At 28.7% G+C, this 22196-nt stretch overlaps 1 protein-coding gene across 1 annotated transcript in view; it reads right to left on the reverse strand.

Annotated features, from left to right (window-relative positions):
- Nucleotides 1–22196, reverse strand: part of LOC111612447 — a 103273-nt gene that overhangs the window by 57794 nt on the left and 23283 nt on the right. The window contains exons 11-17 of the mRNA XM_023353662.1: nucleotides 19664–19724; nucleotides 17720–17848; nucleotides 17486–17611; nucleotides 12426–12526; nucleotides 10238–10255; nucleotides 7705–7789; nucleotides 7308–7465 (exon numbers count right to left, since the gene is read on the reverse strand). Of these exons, the coding sequence (XP_023209430.1) occupies nucleotides 7308–7465; nucleotides 7705–7789; nucleotides 10238–10255; nucleotides 12426–12526; nucleotides 17486–17611; nucleotides 17720–17848; nucleotides 19664–19724 (678 nt within the window). The remainder of the gene's footprint in view (nucleotides 1–7307; nucleotides 7466–7704; nucleotides 7790–10237; nucleotides 10256–12425; nucleotides 12527–17485; nucleotides 17612–17719; nucleotides 17849–19663; nucleotides 19725–22196) is intronic.

Consider the following 22196-nt stretch of genomic DNA (forward strand, 5'->3'; position numbering starts at 1 on the left):
AACCTGCAATGAAATATATCCATAAAGAACAGTGCTAGATGAAAACAAAACCTTTACATAACCTGCCCTACTATATATCCTACACCTCTGCAGCAGCAAAGGAGAGCATGTTACTTACTGGTATGCATTTTAAAAAGTTTCATTTCAAACATTAAAACATGGTTGTTATATTTCGCTTCATTGTAAATGTAATTATAAAATAAGTGAAAATCTTCTAAACTTCTTGTGTCCAAGATACAAGTATCTATGATACAATTTTTTTTTTTCATATTACTTCATTTGTTTGATTTATAAAATAACATTAATAAAGTACATGTGTAAGGAACCAAGTCTGAGCGTTATTTTTAGTTACTTTTATTTTGCTTATTATTCTATTTTTGTTTGGGGCTTATGTTTTGTTAGGACAAAGGTTTCCTCACCATTCACCTTAGAAACTTAAAAATAGAAGAGAAACCAACTCACCGACGAAAGAAAAGCGCTGTAGTTAAAAATTGCGCACACTTGCGCTCCCGAGTGGAGAAAAGTAAGTCCGCACCGAAAAAAAGGGGGGAGACCTCACAAGCATAACTTAGGACCTCGCTAAATCTTAAAGAATAAAAACATCCCGAAAATTGTCAAAAAGAATAATGTAAAAGGTTAGTGAGTATTGTCGGAAAGTAAGCTGCCAGACAAACAAAAAGTTTATTGTTAGCAAATAAGTATGTAAATGAGGGGAGTGATCGCACTCAGAATTATGACGTCACCTCACAGTATAAAGACAGAACCTCAAGTGAAGATGGACGAGGTCAGCTTCAGTTAGCAACGAGCATGGTGAGCTTTGTAGCAGTAAACGAGAGAGGGGTGTCCAATAGGATAAAGTAGTTCCAAGGCAATTTTGAAGTTATTCGATCTGTGGATCAAAGATTAGAGAAAGTCTTGAGAGTTGAGGAAAAATGTTCCTAGTATATTGAGGTGACAATTAGGATCTTTAATTAATAAGAATTATTGTACTTATGTACAATAATTCATAAGAACTAACTTAACTCTATTCCAAAGGGGAATAGAGTTAAGTTAGAAAATACATTGATTTGAGTTTTGTCGGGTTGATTCTTATTGATTTTCACTGAATAAATTGTTACTTGATTTTTACTAAATTTTGTATATAGTTATTATTAGAATTTTATTAAATATTGGATTGTTATTGACAAATTTTGTCATTATTTAATTCAGTGCATGCTTAAAGTCCAGGCCTGGCACACTAACGCGAATCCGCGTAAAGTACCCATTAGGGAACGGCTATTTCCAGCATACAGTCGTATCGATAATTGTTGTAGAAAGTCAGAAAAATAATATAGTACTTTACACATGAGAATAATTTTAATGAATATTAAAATAAACTTATTCTCATCATAGAAAACTCTAAATTTAGTCCAAATTCATTTTTGCTATCAAAAGTGAAAGAATAATGTGAAAAACAGTTTATATTCATATATCCAATTTTGATTTCCAGTGGTTTTGCATAACAAGAACTGTGAAATAAGCAATCATACAAATCTTTGTTGTTGAAATATGATGATGGTAGATAATAGCAAATCACTTTTAATGTACACTTTGTCTATTTATATATACTTGTAAAACACAGAAAAATCATTGGAAAGAACACTGCTCATGCAATATTCATACCATTTTCCACCAGTTATTCACTCTCTATATAAATTAACGATTATTATATATTTTATTATTTAATAAATAACATAGAAATGAAGCAATATGATAAAAATATGTTCCTCTGCAGCCATCTCACTCAAACAAAAGACGAGCTTCCAAAAAGCTTGATGGATTTTAATAGTAAAGACATTCATTAAGGTGGTAAAATTCTGTTTTGTTCATCCAATTACTGTTTAGAAAACATTACACAAAAGTTTATTTTACTAGTGTCTTCTAACTTTTAGTCAATCTCAAGACATATTTTATTTCTAAATTTAAATAATTTGAAATATTTAACCCTTTCCTGTTATTAAAAACTCCTCTTAACACTTTATTCTTATTAACTATGTTTTCATCCCTACTTGTTATTAACTAGCACTTGTGATGATGATAGCATCTTTGGTTTCAATTTATTAACAAAATGTCAAAAAATTGGCTTAATGCCGTTGTGCGTAAACAAAAATTATTTTCAAAATTAATTTAAAATGTTTTGACATTAGTTTATATTTAAACAATTTTTATTGTTACTTTTATTTCAAGTGTAAATACTATTGATTTATAATTTAAATGTCGTTAGTTGATTTTAATAAGTTTGTAACAAATGTTCCATTTTTGAACATTCATATATATAAGATGATGTTAACCAAAGACAGGTCAACAATGTTACTTGTATACTAATATACTGGCTTCCACAAAAGGCAATATCATTTCTCAATAGTTGACAATATGGTGCCAGGATTCACTAAATTTGAAAATACTATATAATATTTTAAATTGTATGCAAATGTTCCTTTAATTAATACATTACAAAATAAATTTCTACAACTTACAGTTTAAAAAATAAAATAAATAAAGCAAACTTGTGATGTTAGCATCTTTGACTTCAATTTATTAACAAAATGTCAAAAAATTGGCTTAATGCCGTTGTGTGTAAACAAAAAAAAACATTGTATGGTTATCTATTTATATGAATATAATTACATATTTTATAGCATGTAAAATATAAGATACATAGGCATATAAAATGCACCCTAATTTCAACATAGAATAATTGGGAAAAAATATTTAGTGTATTAAACTATTCTGTGCCTTTGACACTCAGCCCAAAATGTTTTTTACTATATTCAAGTTAAAAACAGTAAAATTAAAATGTATACTTTTATATATCATGGAAAAGGGAAATTCAAAGAAAGCTATTTACAGTTAAAATTTTCATTTAAAATTGTCTACATTAATTAATACTATACATGCAAAATCTGCTTAGTTGCAGAAAAAAATCCTGATTTGAATTATTTCAAGAATCTTCTCTGACATAAATTTTGTTCTGATTGGATCTGTTTTTATAGTGAGATACTTAATATAAATTTTTATTTATATCAAGAGGTAAGTTTTAGTAAAAAATTATGCTTTATTTATGCCATAATATCAACTAATTATATATAAATTACAACCTGATACTTTAACATTGCTGCATTTTATCAGGCTATATTTTACTATTACTTAATAATCAGAATCAAAGAAATTTGTCTAGAGGTAGGCAGTTAGGCTCACATTTCTTGATAAATTTAATAATAAGAAATATAATAATTTTTAAATTTAATTTAGAGTATTCTGGAAGAAAAGAATCAACATGGGGTGAGATTCAAACCTGCAGCTCCTGCTTGCTGTGCAGTTGCATTGTCAGTTACATTACTCAGACCCATCTGATCCCCTCTTCTAGAGCTATTAATTAATTAAATTTAGATATAAAATTAGAACCTAGCGCTGACTAGAGGACAACTTTAGTGCCCACAAACCTCTAAAACAACTGTACATATATATAGTGGTACAGTACCTCATACTTCAAATGATTCTAACTTTGAAAATTCCAGAGTTTGAAATGCTAAATTCTAGAGAAATTTTTTCCAGAGTTTGAATGATGTTTTAATTGAATTACGTTTGAATTGTGCTCACTGTATAAACACTATCTGTTGTGCACCCAAGTAATCTCGCTATGAAAGATTATACCTATTAACTAGGGCAGTGTTTTTCAACCTTCTTGAATATGCGACCCCTTTACAAGTTAAAAATTCTGGCGACCTCCCAGGGCCATATTAAAACTATATCAGTGATTTTAAAAACTATGTATTTAATTTTCTTTCTTTAAATATCGATTGAAAAACAAATTGTACTGTAAAATAAACAGGCACAGCCTTCTCACTGAAATTTTAGTTTTTTTTATTGTAGTGTAGGATCTCAAACACTTATCTTTTTCTTTCACTCACGACCCCGTGTAAGGCTTTGCGACCCCCCTGGGGATCGCAACCCACAGGTTGAAAAACACTGAACTAGGGCATCCAATAATTGTGTGAAAGCAACAAAATCTAATAGGAAGGTTACGGTATTGACAATTGAGGTAAAAAGGAATTTATTGTCAAGCATGAAAGTTGTTGATATGTGTGATAGATCTGGCAGCTACGTTTAAGAAACCAAAGTCAACAGTGTCCAACCAACAAATGAAATTTTCATCTTATTAGATAGTATTTATATATTTTATTTATTGTTTTCATGTTTTAATTTATTATTAAGGGCATTTAATTGTGTTATTTTTATCTTAAATTACATGTATTTGCTGCAAATAATACCCATTATTTATCATAATGGGATTTTTTTATGGTCTGGAAACAGATTCATTCACTTTCCATTATTTCTAATGGAAAAAATTTATTCAGACTTTGAACAATTCAGCCTCCTGAAATGAATTAAATTTGAAGTATGAGGCACCACTATAAATTACAACAATCTGATACTTTAACATTGCCAGACAATCTGCTAGATATTATTGAGCTATGAATGACCAATATGATTATATCTGAATTAATTAATTAGTAGCCCTGGAAGAGAGGAACAAATGGGAGTCTGAGTAGTATAACTGGCAATGAAACAGCAAAGCAAACAGGAATTACCAATTCAAGTCCTGCTGTAGGTCAATTCTTTTATTCTAGAAGAGTAAAAATTAAATTTTAAAATTAATATATTTCTAATTATTAAATTAATCAAGAGATCATCCAACCACCTACCTATAGACAAACTGTTTTGATTTTGACTATTAAGTAGCCTTAGAATATAGTCTGATAAAATGTGGTATATTGTTTGGCAATGTTAACCAATTACTGTTTATTTTAATACATTTTAAAAAATTTTGTAAATATATTTTATCATTATATATCATCATTACACTTTTTATGTTTTTTATTTTTTTGTTGTTTGTTTTTCGTGTTTTAATGGGTTGTTTTGTATTGTTTTTCTTAGGGAATGGTTATCATAAGTCATGTACAATTTTATCTTATGTATACAAAATAAATTCCATATTCAAAATAGAATTTAATAGTTTATAGATCTTCTTGGAAATAATCTGCTTTGTAGTAGAATGTACAAGTAACAGAGCATAAATAGAATCTTATGAAAGAACTAAAAATCATGAGTTTGATTATTTGATAGATAATTTGTAGAAAAGTGAAGTGGTTGCTTATATGCTTTACAAGTTGCATTTAATTTAATAAAGATTTTTTCCAATACAAATATATAAAATTGTATTAAAAATTAATATAGATCAGCGTTTCTCAAAGTGGGCGATAACGCCCCCTTGTGGGCGCTGGAGGCTTTCAGGGGGGCAGTAGAAGGCTCAAAGAGAATTGGGGGGCGTTAAGGAAATATAGAGGGGCGACGGCAGACAAATTCTATATATAAAAATTCGACGGAATATATATAAAATGTCAACATTTTANCTGATTTTGTAAGTCCAAATTAAAATTTTACATGCTTTCAAAGTTTATGTTCTTTTTGAATCACCCTTTACATACATACATACATACATACATACACCTGGGTCTGATAAGAGGAAACATTGCGTTTAATGGTTTCCAGATGATGAGAACAATGTACAGTAAGAGCACAAAGTGTGAGATTCATAGAAAAGTTTTCCTAAGAATATTTCCAATCCTTTTCTCACACAAGAGAAAATGGGTTAGGGGGCGTTGGGTATAACTTTATGGAACAAAGGGGGCGGTAGATCAAAAAAGTTTGAGAATCACTGATATAGATTATTATAAGTAAATTCATTTTATAAAAATACCGTTCATTAAAGAAATCTCTAAAGTCTTCTTTAGTGAATGATATTTTTATGAAGAAATATTTATTGAAAAGAAGTCAACAATTATGGTCAGAAGTGGCTCAAATTTAAATATGATGAATGTAAATAATAAGATTGAGTTGAAAAAGAAATTTAATGCATTAGATATAGTTGCTGATTTTAACAATGAAAAATGAAAATATTTGTTAGTTCTATTTAATATCCATATTGAGAGATATCGTTTATATGATTTCCTATATTCTTAACTAAAGAAAGAGTTTTTGTTATTCTGAAAAGATATAATAAAAGTTTTAAGCTTTTAAAAGCAATTATAAACCTCAAAAACTGACTGAAAACTTAGGTCCTTAAGTCTGAAAGGATATCCTTTGACATACTATAGATTTAATACCATAAAGAATTTTTATTAAAAAATATATCTATATTTTTATTTATTATAATAGCTTCTTGTCCTTTTTTCCTATTTTATCTTTTCCTATATAACTACATATTTAGCTATTAGTTTAGGATTTATCATACTATGTTTTTAGGAAATTTTACTTGAACAATACATTTTATTAAATTTCTTTTACAATCTTTTACAGTATTGTTTTAAATTTATTACAGTAGAGCATCGATTATCCAACCCCCCCCCCGATTAACCGTCACCTCGGTTAACTGACCGTGTTCTAGTCGGCAAATTCAAATGTCTGCTAGTGATGTGGCGCTACAATATTTGGCTATGTCTTGGCTACTTTAATATTATTTTTACGTGTTTTAGCTGGCAACACTGGATCGACCATGAAAGGGAGCCAGTATTTAAAGGAGGCTTAATTTTCTAATTTTTAATGATACAATAGCAACGATTATTATTTTTAAAAAATTTTTGTTAGGCTTAACATCAATGAAAATTCAACGTGAAGTAGGTTAATAGCGATATATTAATATACTACTTACATGGGATATAATAATATACTACACTAATAATGGATTTTTTCATACTTTTTGGTTATCTGACTTTTCAATTATCCGACCAACCCCAGTCCCCAATTGAGTCGAATAATCGATGCTCTACTGTACTTCAACTGAAGAGGAGGAAAACCTGAATGTACATATTGGAGTTAGAATTTAATAAAAAATAGTCCACATCAAGTTTCCTAAAATACATGGTGTGATAAGTCCTAAACTAACAGCCAAATACATAGCTATATTTTTATTAATTGAGAGGCAAGATTGCTACAGCTAAGTTATAAATTATATATATGTTAAACTACATTAACTGATTTCGTTCAATTAATTTAATATGGAACAGTTGTAAGTACAAAAAATGGACTGCGTATTCAGAAAATTTTCATTCAGAGAACATTCAGCAAAAGCACTTGGTTCTGAATCTGCATATAAACATTTTCTGAATAAAGCAGTCTGTTTTTTGTATTTAGAAGATGGAGCAGAATAGTTTGAATAGTTTTACATTAAATAATAAAATTATGAATGATTGCATATACAAAATTACTTGATGATATTTTTTCCTTTAAGAGCATCAACACATTGTGGTTTATGTCTCCAAATTTCTAGCATACCATGTCCAAGTTGACCTTTCCTACCATCACCCCATGTATAAGCCAAAAGATCATATGTTAAAGCTATTGTATGGGTAGTACTCAAAGCTACCTGGAAGAAAAATTAAAACTTATTAATTTCAAATTTCATTACATGCAAAAATCAATAAATTATGATATTTATTCATTAAATGCTTATTTTTATTTGCAACTCATTAATTACTGAAATAACTGCCATTGATTTAATAATGATTTTAATTTAAGATAATGTTTTATGTCTACTAAATTATGAATTTATATTTTTTAAATATATATGAAAATTAAGTATAACAGATACAAATGAATACAGACCTCTTTAATTCTGCTTTGTGGAGGTAATAAAATAGGTGTTAAAGAAATATCCATTTCATGCATTTTAACTTGATAAAGTACTGTTCTAAATAAATTTAAAATATGTTAATTTTTACATTTACAGCATGATTCAAAATAGACTTTACAATTTTAAAAGTATAGACAGACAGATGAGTGAGTGGTTAGGGTGACAGTCTACTGCTCTGGGTGACCCAGGATTGAATCTGGACAAATCAAAAAATTTGTAGAATTTTTTGGGAATGGTGTATTTGTCAGGTCTGTCCTACACCACCCAGCCTCTCTATTGTGGGCCTGGCCAAATCCATAATGGGATTGATTAAACAGGACCTCTTAGTGCCCACAAAGTGGAAAGCTCAAAAACAAAAACTTTCATTAAGCATATAAGATTTTGATGAGAATATTTACATAATCAGTTGATGTGTTAATTTATAACAAAACAAATGAAATATTACCTTAAACAATCATTTTGTTTTATGTGAATACCATTAATTCAATAGACATCTCACCTGAATTCAATTTCTTGCTAAACTCAAAGCAGCACATTTATTATCATTTCAGTAACTTCAATGGTGATGGTGATTTGAGTATTGTGATCAGCTAGATTTGCAGGCAAGGATGGAATAAACACTAAATCTTTAGTGAAACGCCAGAAAAAAAAATTGAAATGTGTCAAATCTCAGAAACAAGACGGCCATATTATTGGCCAAGCAGGCCAATAATATGGCCGTCTTGGCCAAGCAAGGAAGTATTTATTAAAGAAATTTTGGACATCTGTATGGTAGTGGAGTGATGCACCTGTCTTGCTAAAAGTGCATGCTTCCTTCTTTTTCATAGTCACTTAACTGTGAAATAAAAAATTTCTAGCATATTCAGATATAACAATATTGTTGATGGTTCTCTCATGGATAAAGGACCATACACTTTACCTCTGCTAATAGTAGAAAACATATTCACTTTTAGACAGTCACAAACATGTTCCACAAATGTTTTTTGAATTGAAAGTTCCAAATCCTGCAGTTGTGAGTGTCTGCTTTACCACTGAGATGAAATATTGACTCATAACTGAAGATTTCTCATACATTTCTGCACTACCTAAGACAAACTTCATGTGTTTTGCTACAAATTAACATCGAAACTGATTTTGTAAGTCCAAATTAAAATTTTACATGCTTTCAAAGTTTATGTTCTTTTTGAATCACCCTTTACATACATACATACATACATACATACACCTACAATAAATTGTATATAATAATTTAAATAAATTATTATTTAATGTTAATTATTTATATACAGTGGAATCCCAGAAACTCAACTCTCAATAATTTGACATTCCATAAAACTTGTCATGTCATTCAAAAAAATACATGCAATCTAATTTTTACCTCTAACTTAACACTAGGATCTGTCATTCTTCTCTGGCAACACTTGATATTAGCATTAATTCTGTGTCAACAAAGGGTACGTTCGTAAAGTCAAACGAGTTAAATGCGTTAATAACGAATCGTTCGAATACTAGTAGTCTCGCTCAGTGCGCATGCTCTGCGGTGATGACGTTTCGAACGAAACTCTAACAAAGTTCACGAAGGAAAGAGTTAGTTTACTTCGTTAAGAAAATGGTGCCCAACGATATCAATGTTTCTAAATCTACTCGAGTGTTTAAATTGTGAATTAAAAGATGAAATGATTGGAGTAACTGTCCACCCGAAGCAATCTAAGAAAAATATTTCGGATAAGGCTGTACTAGCAGCATTTGTATCTTCGATTTTAGAAATAGCCATTTAGTTCTAAACGAATCATTCAAAAAGTCTAACGAAATAAGAATAACAATGACGTCATTCTCGTTTAACTCGTTCGACTTTACGAACGTACCCAAAGAATATAACCCTTTTTCCAAGATGTCAAAGCAAAAGGCCACAAAGTGAGTGTCATTAACTTAAAGGTAGTTACTAAATAACCATTATTTTTTTTAAGTTAAAATTTAACTACAAATAGAAATACTCACTAATGGTACATTGTTAATATGTATATGAATTTGCACATATATGTTTATGAAAATTCTATTATTTAGAGTAGCATCATCACTATAACGTAAAACTCATTACTTTCAATAATTCATCAATTTCTCAGTCCATATTAAATCAAGTTTGTAGAACTTTACTGTATACATATAATAAATAACTTTCCATAGTAAGTGAAAAAAATCGATCTGTCCAAAAAATACTTTCTCATACTTATATTTATATTTATAATTTAACTATAAAAAAATTACATTTTTAGCTCTCCACACATAGTTTTAAACCAATCATTACAGTCTACTGTCTATAATTAAGAAAAGTTACGCGAAGTAGGTTAATAGCGATATATTAATATACTACTTACATGGGATATAATAATATACTACACTAATAATGGATTTTTTCATACTTTTTGGTTATCTGACTTTTCAATTATCCGACCAACCCCAGTCCCCAATNAGAATAAATTTAAATATTTTAAATTTAAAACTTACCGGGGCTGCTTCAAGATACTGTAAGCAAAACATATTAATAAAACTTTTTAGTTATTCCACAAAAATTTAAATTTAAATAAGCTATAATTGAATCTATATTATATAACCACACTTAAATAAAAATAAAGATAACCTTTATATAACATGGTACTGCTACAAAACATTTTCACTGTATCATGATTACAGAAATGTGGCAACTTTCACACAAGACAATACTTATATAAAACATGTTTAGAAAATTAAGGCAACTTCACATAACACTATTTTTGAATTTTTGTGTAGATAGTTCACTGATATTTTTTGTTTAATGTAATTTTTTTTCAATATTTTTGCTTTTTTTTTAATCACGGCATTATATCTACCTTTAAAATCTTTACCTCATTATGTGAAGTCAAAAATATTCACTAAATCATAAAATTGTAGACTTTAAATTCAAACTTTATTAATTTTTTTTATATAAAATAAAATTTGAATAATAGAAATCAAAAAAAATAATAATTTGTTTGGATTTTTATTATTCCAGAACCATTCCAAAGGAAAGGTACCAAGAACATACACTGATATATTTCCATTAAAATTTTCAATAAACTCATCCCAACTCTGATTACATAGATTATTCAGTATTTTGAATCTCTTTGGGGAAAAACAAAACCTCTTCCTAAATTTGGACTAAGCACCAAACAGAAATTGCTGATAAAAGCCCAAGAAAACAAATATATTATTGACTAAATTGTGTGTGTAACCACTCTGTTGGAACTTATATAATGTTCACCCTTTCAAAAAAGATATTAAAATAATTAAATGCGGTTCACATAGGCTGACTGCTTAGGACTGGAAATTACTGCATAAGAAAAGAGAATGGACCTCATAATTACATCAGGAAACTGTCATAAGAGATTTAAAAAAAAATTAATTCTGGATCTATTAAAGTGATGGAGCATGAAATATTTTTCAACTGTGAACTGAATTGAAACCATAGGTTTATTCTCAAAGAAAAAAGCATTTAACATTAAAAACTTGTCACAAAAAGTATATGGCCAGAATCAGCGTTATAATAGCAAAACCCTTCTCCTCCTACAAACTTAGCAAATTCTATTTGCTAAGTTTGTAGGAGGAGTAGGGTTTGATGATGTGACTATTAAAAACATTCAAAAATTACTAATAGAAAAAGGAGATAATGAAGTGAATTTGATGGAAATGACAACAGAGGTAAACCAAATCAATTCAGCAAATGAAAATTCCAAAGTTCCAAATTTTATACTAAAAGCATACAAGAAGGCATGAATCTGATCAAGCAATTAGTGTCTTATTTTTTGAATGCAGATCTTTTGATTTAAGGAATTTAAAGGATTTAAAGGAAAAGGAAAGGAAAATTTAAAATAAAATCCAAATATACTTATTCCATATTTACAAAGATGTATGAAGAAAAACTACACAAATCTAAATTACTGATTTTTTTAAAGAGAGCAGAAGATGCACTAAATACTGTAAAATGAAGTTCAGAAGATAAAAATACTTTGCAATAAAAAATCATTCTTGTTTAATTGTGCTTAGCAGCAATAAAGAGAAAGAAAATTAAATGAACATATATTATCACAGTTTGTAAGACATGTGTTCAATTATTATTATTTTTAATATAAGTTAATTTTCCAATAGGTATAAAAAATAAAATGATGTATTTTTATTGCTTTTGAATATAATTTTCCTTTTCATACTAGTCCCATTAGTCCCATTCTTGAATTACAATATTTTATAGAACCTAACTACCATGTTAAACAAGGATTACCTGTATATAAAACTTCATAAAAGGAATTAAATTCAACTGTACACATGATGTTTATTAATTTAAATAATATATTTCAGTATTTTAATTAATAAGCCTTTCCAAATTTATAGAATTGAGTCATTTTCAAATAATGTATTTTGCTGATAAACTAATTTTCTTTTATATAAATAAAATATTTTATAATATGTAATTTTAAAATGAAAATATATAAAATTAATGTATTAATGTAATTTTCATAGATAAATGATCTATAAGTGTTTAAGAGATTACATTATCTTCATTGGCAATATCAACAAATTTGAAAATACTGTATGTCTCAAAATCTTAAATTACATAATGTTTAAATTAATCTTTAAATATTTTAATTATAAACAATTCATTAAGAAATAAAATTGTTCATACTTTTTATTGCTGCTGGATTTAATTGGAAATTTGGATCTTATTGATAATTCTTCATTCTCATCATCATATTTGTGTGAAAATTTTTCAAACTGTTTCAGTAACTAAATATAAAATGAACAAAAACAATTATTTTATTTATTATCAATCATCATATTTAATCTTAACTATATTATATTCTTGTTACATTATTTATTATTAAATATATAAATAGACAATAAAATTATTTTAACAGTTTTAAAATTTTAATTAATGAATAACAGCTGTTTAATAATTTGCCTAAAATCATAAACTGACAATTTAACTATTCACTTAATAATTTTATTATTTTTTATTTATCATTTATTAGACAATTAGCAGAGATACCCAGCATTGCCCAGAAAGTTTGATGTTATATTCCTGACAAAATTTTTGTTTAAATATTTTATTATATGATAAAAAAATTTATTTTTAAACAGATACCTACACAGTTTAGATTAAATTTTTAGTTTTGAAACTAAAGGTGAAAAGATATTCAAACTATTTCCATTTCCCAGTCTTTAACATACCATACCATGTAAAAAGCTGTGGGAAAACAAAGTGTATTTAGGGTAATGCTACAATCTTAAGAGACAGTCCTTCAGTCTGATAAATGGACATTACAAAGGTAAAATGCTGATTATCATTGTGTCACTCTTTTTCCCCCTCTCCTTCTTGGGCTGCAATTTTTTCAAAATGAAATTCTTTAAATTTCCACTGTTGTCCATCTGTCCTTCCTTAATCTCAAGAACAAAATTAGATAGATGAAAGCCAAGACCAGATATGGAAAGACTAGAGGCAGGAGGCCCTGATTAACTATATACAACCTTCCAATACAAACCATAAGTCAGGTTATTTCAGTTCAAAAATTTTCCCCTGAAAGCTGTTAGATGGATGACCAGCACGACTCAATTGCTAACAGGAAAAGTATAATGTACAGAGGCAAGACATTACTAATTTGAGGCAGAGAGCACATATTTTAAATTTAAAAAATTTTAAAAATATAATTAAAAATTGCAGCCTGGAATTGTGACGATGTAACAATAAATAATTGTTTGTTATTTCCTTTTAGGAAATTTTGATTTTTCTCTCAGATTTCTGCTTCTGTGAAATGAAGACGACAAATTTTAATCAGGAAAAATTCTATTTAGCAGTAAGATTCAAAGTTTAAATATCATTTGAAAATTACAATGTAATTTACTGCTTTCTTAGTAGCTAAATTCTTATTGATTTATGCTAGGAAAGTAATATACTACATTAATTTTAGTACAGAAAAAGATTTACAGCATAAATTTTCTAAACCAATATATAAGTAGAGGACATCCAAGATTATTTTTTAGTGTTTATCACTGCCTACAGTTCCACTCATCTTTCTAGCAGTAGCATAATTTCAATATAAGTGTAAAAATCCAAAAATTTTTTAATGCCTTTTAAAATAAAATATTTATCAAACAATTTTGTTCATTAAGGCACAATAAAATAACCAAATCCAACTGTTATATATCCATTCCTAAGTGAAAGATGTTCCTGCAAGAAAACAACTTTTCAGCTATCTTCTTCCTCCAAAGAAAATAAAGAGTAAAAATTTAATTGGAAAGATGGATTAGAATCCTCCCTTACTGAATGAGGAAATGGGTATAAGAAGGGAATTCAAGAAAAAAGAAAAAAATCCGAAAAATTTTTGGTAGTTAGTCATCAAATCAAAAATGTTTCTGTAGTTTTCATCACATCTCATTTTTAGTGATAAACAGTTGAATAAATCACTACACTTATTTAGCATTGGATCTATAACTATTGAATCAGGTAAGAGATAACATTTATATGCACACATGCAATGTTGGACACTAAGAGATTTCTACTACAAGATGTTAATCTAGAACTAATTGGCATAGCCATTTATACCATTTATAACCATTTATATGTTTATATATATTTATACTTATAATATTTGTTAAAATTTATCTAGTTTCTAATAAACTACAGTTATCCTTTGTACAACACAGCATTCCTATAACATGGTTTTGTTCTAACATGGTTCAAGAATTGGAGACATCCCTGTACAAAAGTCACAATTTTTAAATGCAGACACTGTGATTACATATTTTTTTATTCAAGCAAGTATGTGTGTCATCTCACATTTGCCCATGGATTTTACAATACTGAAATTTTCAATGTTGTTTCATGTCTTGAAAAAATTTTAAATTCATGTTTTGAAAAAATTGCAGCCCAAGAAGGAGAGGGGGAGAAGAGTGACACAATTTTATTTAATGAAAAAGAGTTGCCCAATTTTATTTAATGAAAACTGATTGTACAATTTTTCTTCTTTCTTCTAGCTTCCTATTCTAGCTTTCCTATAAACTAGATGTTGCTGTCATTGGTGATAACACTTTAAATGAACCCAAAAGGCTGTTTCTGTGTTTTGTTTTTATACATTAAATTAAAAGTTACTACATTAAAAGATTAAATTTTTAACGATCTCTTAGGCAAATGCAAGCAAATGAAGATATCAAATTGTTTGAAAAAGTAGAGAAAAATCAAAATGTTGCTGATACTTCAGATTAAGACCAATAGGAGAGCTCAAAAGACAATATTTTGACAAAAAGAAAATGTCCTCATTTAAGTGTTTAGCAGTGAAGAAAAAATTAATATTAATGTGCAATAATTTTAATTTGAAACCTAATCTTATGATTTGTACTAGTCCTTTGTTTCATATAGCATGGATTCGCATAACACAGCACTTTTTCAGAATCTATGTTATACGGGGATATCTATGTTTGATATGTATAATGCAAATGAGATTTGTCACTCTCCATTCCAAATTTATACAACACTGAGATTTTACTAATAGTTGTGACTACTCAAACCTGACCAATAATACTATGTTCCATCTACAGGAAAAAGGACATAAGCCTTATCTGTTAGTAACCATATGACTGCACATCAAAACATTTCTCTTCTATTAACCATTTTCTACAACTGGAGTTGAATAACATCAAACACAATGTGTTAGCAGCTGAATATGATGAGAATATTCTACAAAACATATAACCAAGTGCATAGTTTGCTTTTTTCTATATCACACTTAAGTCCATCAAAAACAGATATTTTCTAGATCCAACTTTCGATATACATATGTAAGAGCTAAAACTTGCCCTCTATTATTCTTAAAAACAATATTTCTCATAATTTATCTGACAATAACCAACTTGCCATCTCTAAGAAGAATCATAGATAGAGGGTCTTGGAACAAAACAGATGTATAAGGATCATATAAGATTCCATTAATATGCAACAACAGAGTTTTTTGTTACACTTGTGCCATAACTAGAGCATTAAAGTTGAGAATTTTGAAACATAAAACAGATGCACTTCACAGAAAATCTATAACAAATTGATGGCCTTTTATCTGACCAAAGTTCATAACATTTTCTTGGGATTCAGTGGAACTCCTACAGGTTATAAAGAATCCAGTAAAGCTGTTTCCTTAACTAAACTAAAACTATAATTATATTAAATTCAATTACTATCAACCAGCCAACTCTCAACCTTAATAATGTATTAATTACTTTCCTAAAAACTTTAAAATAAATTTGGTCACCATCTAAATATTTCTATAAAGTGAAATATTTTTTAAAATTATTGCAGGATAAAGTATTTATTATGTAAAGTATAAAATCATTGAATTATTAATAGCTACTCCTTGATTGTGAATATACATCGGTTTGGTATATTACATTTTCTGTATACACACTTGTTATCTTATATATTTATATTACTTCATCTCATCTTACTTTATATTATATCCATATGACTGATTTTATTGTATTTTGTTTTCTGTACTATACAATATGCACTTTTATTATACATTATTAACCCATTCCCTTATCTGTAAACTAGCAGGTGGGCCTGGCGTTGCTTGGGCAAAAGTAACGATAACTAAGATAAAGATTATTACGTTACAGTCAACCTTACCCGTTTTCACAGAATGCAAGAATTGGGTCCCCTTGTTTCCAGACTAATTAGAGAATTTTTAGATGGTTCTAAAAATATGTTCGATTTCCCGCAAAAACGAAAAAACTGCATCTGCGCCTGTAAATCTTGCACGTCGCTTTCTCTTAACAATTCCATTGTTACTTAAAACTTCCATTGTTACATAAAACTTCCATTGTTACTTAAAACTTCCATTGTTACAAACTTCCATATTATTATTATTATTATCAACCCGTCTCGATTATATTATAGATTGGCTACAATGCTGTAATAATTTTGTATTGATTAGTTTTTGTGTTTACACCATTATGCATCTGCAAAACTTTCATGCTCTGTAAGATATAATATTAATTTAGACACTAGTATCCTTTGATAATTGTAATAACTCTGTTGTTTGCCAATATAATCTCTGTATATATGTGAAATGCATGTATAATATGTTCATACACAACCTGTGTAACCTCTCATCCTCAATGGATCAGCCATTGGCCAGTAATGCTATGCAGAACCAGGTGAAATTTTTGTCCCAAATAAAATGAATGAAATGAAAAAGAATGAATTAGTAACAGCATAAAATTAATTTGTTGTTATAATCTGGAACAAGTTGAAATTTGTAAATTTAAACTTTGTTCTATAAACAGTTCTTGTTCAATTATTCTAACTGAAAAAGCCAATATTTAATTATACAAAAGTATTTTTTTTAGTATATTTTTGGTTTTGTTCTTTTATTAAAACAAATTTCACTTAGTATTACAAATGATAATTATACTTTCTATTATAAAGGTAATGTGCAGACTCTTCTAAGATTTCTATTAGTTAGGGTAATTTTGTATGCAAAACCATTCTAAGCATTATTCAAAAGAAAAATATTATTACAAACATTGCATGATTAAATATAAAATAATAAAAAAGAAGTTTGCTTTTCATAAACATAATTTGATAAATATTCACTAATTTCCTTTTTTTTCAAAATATCTTTATAAAAAATTAATTTATTAAATATAAACAAATTATTTATATAAATCAATATTTAAAACAGTAAATCTGATAAATACCTCTGGTATTCTAGCATTTAGTAGTTCTTTAGCTGTAGGTCTATATTCAGGATCTCTTTGTAGAAGCTCTTGAATTAATTTTTTAAATCCAAGTGAATAATTTCCACGAACTGGAGCAAACTGACCCTATATAAAAATATATACATATGAGTTATATTTTGCAGTTAAATTTGAACACCACAAAGAATCCAAAAAATTTCATATTTTTAAAAGAAAATTATCTTAATGAGTTACCTTGACAATTTTGTTAACTAAAGCAGGAAGATTAGATCCTTCAAAAGTTTTCTGTAAACAAGCCATTTCATATAATATGCATCCAAGAGCCCATATATCAGATTTCTCATTATAGGGTTTTCCTTCACACTAGAATAAAAAAAAAAACACATCAAATACTTGTAAAAATCATACCAATTAAACTAATGTTAAAAATTAAAGATATTGTCTTCATATTCCTTCTGTAATAATCCAAATAAAAAATAATTTAAAATCTTTTATAGGAAACTAATTTACTTTTGAGATAAAATTTTTATCAGGTAAAAAATACTACTTAGATTGAATTTAACAAATTATTACAACATTCAAACCAAATGTACAAGATAATTATTAAAATATTACAAACAAAGAGTATCAGTTGAAATTTATGTAGTTAACAATAAAATTTTTATCATATGTTAATTGCTTAAGAACAGTTATGAGTCAAATGCTAGAAAAAATTCAAAATGCAGATGCTTTCAAATATTGAACATTATTTTAAGAACATCAAAAAGTATCATTTACTGTATTTCCACACATATTTTTAGCCACCTCATATTTTTCACACTCATATTTCTAAGAAATGTTTTCCATGAAAACAAAATATTCAAGTATTTTTCATGTGAAAAATGCAAGACTTTTCATACTGAACTGTTTACTATATGAGATAGAACATGCATCAGCCTACAAAAATTTTTACAGTATATAGTATATAAAACCTATAAAAGGGAAGAAGGGTAAACTTTGTTTACCCTCATTTTTTTGTAAAGGTTTAACAATATAGTATCTTTGTACTTGCTGGAGGCTATGAGGGTGAGGAATAAGGGCAGTTGTTAATTATGATGCTTTATAGCACTTTAGTAGCTCCTTAGTGTCATTTCAATGGAGTTAACTGCAACTTTGTGCAATGGCAAGAAACAATAACAGTTTTACTGTACAGTATAAAATTAAAGTCATCTGCTTTGCAGAACAGAATGGAAATTGAGAGACCAAATGAAAATTTGCTGTCAGTGAGGAGGCACTTGTCAGTGTTCACTACTGGCATAAACAAAAAGAAGCTCTAAGCAATGCAAAGTCGAATGTGAGGGCACTTCATAGTCCTAAGACTGGAAAGTATCCCCAACTTGAGGAAGAACTGTTATGGTATGTTCAAGAAATGCACAACAACAACAGTGCTGTAACATGTGATATGTTACAATCATAGGTTTGTAATATTGCTCAGACACAAAATATTTCTTCCCTTGAGTTTAAGGCTAGTTGAGGATGGGTCAGCAAATTTATGAAGAGGACTGATCTTTACACACCTGTCAAACATGGTTGCATACTGTTTAATGTGAGAATTCAAAATATTCAGAATATATATGCAAAGTTTTTAAAATATTAAAATTATCTTATAAATTTTTGACTTCTGTTAATTAATCAAGATTTCTTGTAAGAATAAATACTGATATAGTTTACCTTCAAAAATAATTTGCATATTTTTTGCATCTCAATTTTTGATTAGTAAAAAATGACAAAAAATTGCAAAAAAATATGCATGGAAATACAATATAGTCTAAACTTACTATTTTTAAACTAAATTTTTAAACATAGGATCAGAATAGTAAGTTCTGATCCCATGATTAAAAATTTTGCTAATTTTTCTGCAAATTCAGTTGCAATTAGTAGAGTTAATGAGTATTTCTAAACGCAAAACAAAACTCACTTAAATAAGATGTTAAATATAGCTTCCAATTCTTTACATACTGAGCTATAAAGAGTGCATGACAATTTAACAACATGTTAACTGTTGCAATAGCCATTTGTTATGCATATATAATTATAAACCTAAATTTACATATTATCGTAATAATGACTTGGTAGTAAAGATTCTAATCATTTAGTTTTCTGAAATCATTTCAGAAAATTGTCATAAGTTATATAAACTTGCAACATTGTTTTTGCACTCCTGGCAGAAAATATAACTACTATGTCTGGTGGTATTTGTCTGTAATGGCATAGTACAAAAATTCAATATTAATCTGATTTGAGTTGTTCAATCTTTAAACATCCATAAATGAAGTAATTAAAATTATTATAATCTAGTTATTATATATGCCTTATCTCTACTAATGTAGCATCAGAAAGATTTCTTCTAAAACTTGCATCATTGTATCAACAAGAAGTTATTTCAAAAAAATAAAAGCTATAAACTTATTTTGTTATCAAGTGTTAACAGAGAATTTTGGAACTGATCTTTAAACAAAACATTTTGTTATTATACACTATTAAATTGTAATTATTGGTAAATCATTAAAATTGAAGAGAAAGATCAGTCAAGTATTGTTTTTAGTCACACTATTATATGAAGAAGAATCAAAAAGTTAGTTGCACTTACACAAAAAATAAAAGTACATACATGAAGTGAACACATGGGGCAAATTCTAATATTTGATGAGACTATGTCTCGCCTCTAAAATTGCACTGCTGTCAAAGCTGCACATCTTTCATATCTTAGAGATATGAATGTACAGTACATGTTAGGAGTTGCAATTTGGCACAGAGTATTTGGTGCCTAAATCATGCACACATACAATAAACCAGACTTGTAGGTAGTCAGGGGACCGAGAACTGGGTCAAAATAAAATACAAAATGCTGAGACTGTTTCTACAAACAGGCATGAGTGTGAGATTTATGCATGCATTACTTGCACTCTCCGAGACAGTCTCATCCCAAGAATGGCTTCATCATTTTACTTGTTTGAGTATAAAATGTGAGAGCTACTTTTCAACATAATCACCAAATTTAAACACTTAGCACAGTGTGGTATGAGTTTTGCTATTCCTTTTTTGAAAATTATTGCCCAATGTATGATAATGTGTAAACTTGGGTTAGTGCAAATTATTTAATTAGTAAAAACCTGATTTAATTTTATAATTTTTGTTTTGTCAAAAACCCATAAAGAAGAAAAGTTCCATGTCATAGATACAATTAAGGAACTTTATAAACTTTTCCCACAGATAGTACTTCCTCCATGAATAACACAGCTACTGAATAACTACTCATCGACAGAAATAGAGACAAAATCGCGATTGAAGTAATCAGCAACTTCACCAAAAATGGGCATTAGAATGGCCGGGGAGGACCCTGAATAAAAGGAAAGAAACAGATGATGACCAAGAGTTCGTCTGTCAAAGTTTGTGTGTGCTTATCCCCGCCATGCTTCACCACAGATCTTCTTGACCTCCAGCTGTTGACTGGACCTTAGCCACTCTGAACTAATGAACACTCGAATGAAACCCATTGTGAATATTACTATTATGATCTGTTGGATTCAAGACACACAATAACAAGTGGGAAAATCCCACTTGTTATTGTGTGTCTTGAATCCAACAGATCATAATAGTAATATTCACAATGGGTTTCATTCGAGTGTTCATTAGTTCAGAGTGGCTAAGGTCCAGTCAACAGCTGGAGGTCAAGAAGATCTGTGGTGAAGCATGGCGGGGATAAGCACACACAAACTTTGACAGACGAACTCTTGGTCATCATCTGTTTCTTTCCTTTTATTCAGGGTCCTCCCCGGCCATTCTAATGCCCATTTTTGGTGAAGTTGCTGATTACTTCAATCGCGATTTTGTCTCTATTTCTGTCGATGAGTAGTTATTCAGTAGCTGTGTTATTCATGGAGGAAGTACTATCTGTGGGAAAAGTTTATAAAGTTCCTTAATTGTATCTATGACATGGAACTTTTCTTCTTTATGGGTTTTTGACAAAACAAAAATTATAAAATTAAATCAGGTTTTTACTAATTAAATAATTTGCACTAACCCAAGTTTACACATTATCATACATTGGGCAATAATTTTCAAAAAAGGAATAGCAAAACTCATACCACACTGTGCTAAGTGTTTAAATTTGGTGATTATGTTGAAAAGTAGCTCTCACATTTTATACTCAAACAAGTAAAATGATGAAGCCATTCTTGGGATGAGACTGTCTCGGAGAGTGCAAGTAATGCATGCATAAATCTCACACTCATGCCTGTTTGTAGAAACAGTCTCAGCATTTTGTATTTTATTTTGACCCAGTTCTCGGTCCCCTGACTACCTACAAGTCTGGTTTATTGTATGTGTGCATGATTTAGGCACCAAATACTCTGTGCCAAATTGCAACTCCTAACATGTACTGTACATTCATATCTCTAAGATATGAAAGATGTGCAGCTTTGACAGCAGTGCAATTTTAGAGGCGAGACATAGTCTCATCAAATATTAGAATTTGCCCCATGTGTTCACTTCATGTATGTACTTTTATTTTTTGTGTAAGTGCAACTAACTTTTTGATTCTTCTTCATATAATAGTGTGACTAAAAACAATACTTGACTGATCTTTCTCTTCAATTTTAATGATTTACCAATAATTACAATTTAATAGTGTATAATAACAAAATGTTTTGTTTAAAGATCAGTTCCAAAA

This window comes from Centruroides sculpturatus, unplaced genomic scaffold (assembly GCF_000671375.1).
Source record: "Centruroides sculpturatus isolate CEXI.00-Female unplaced genomic scaffold, Cexi_2.0 scaffold1653, whole genome shotgun sequence".
Taxonomy (NCBI): domain Eukaryota; kingdom Metazoa; phylum Arthropoda; class Arachnida; order Scorpiones; family Buthidae; genus Centruroides; species Centruroides sculpturatus.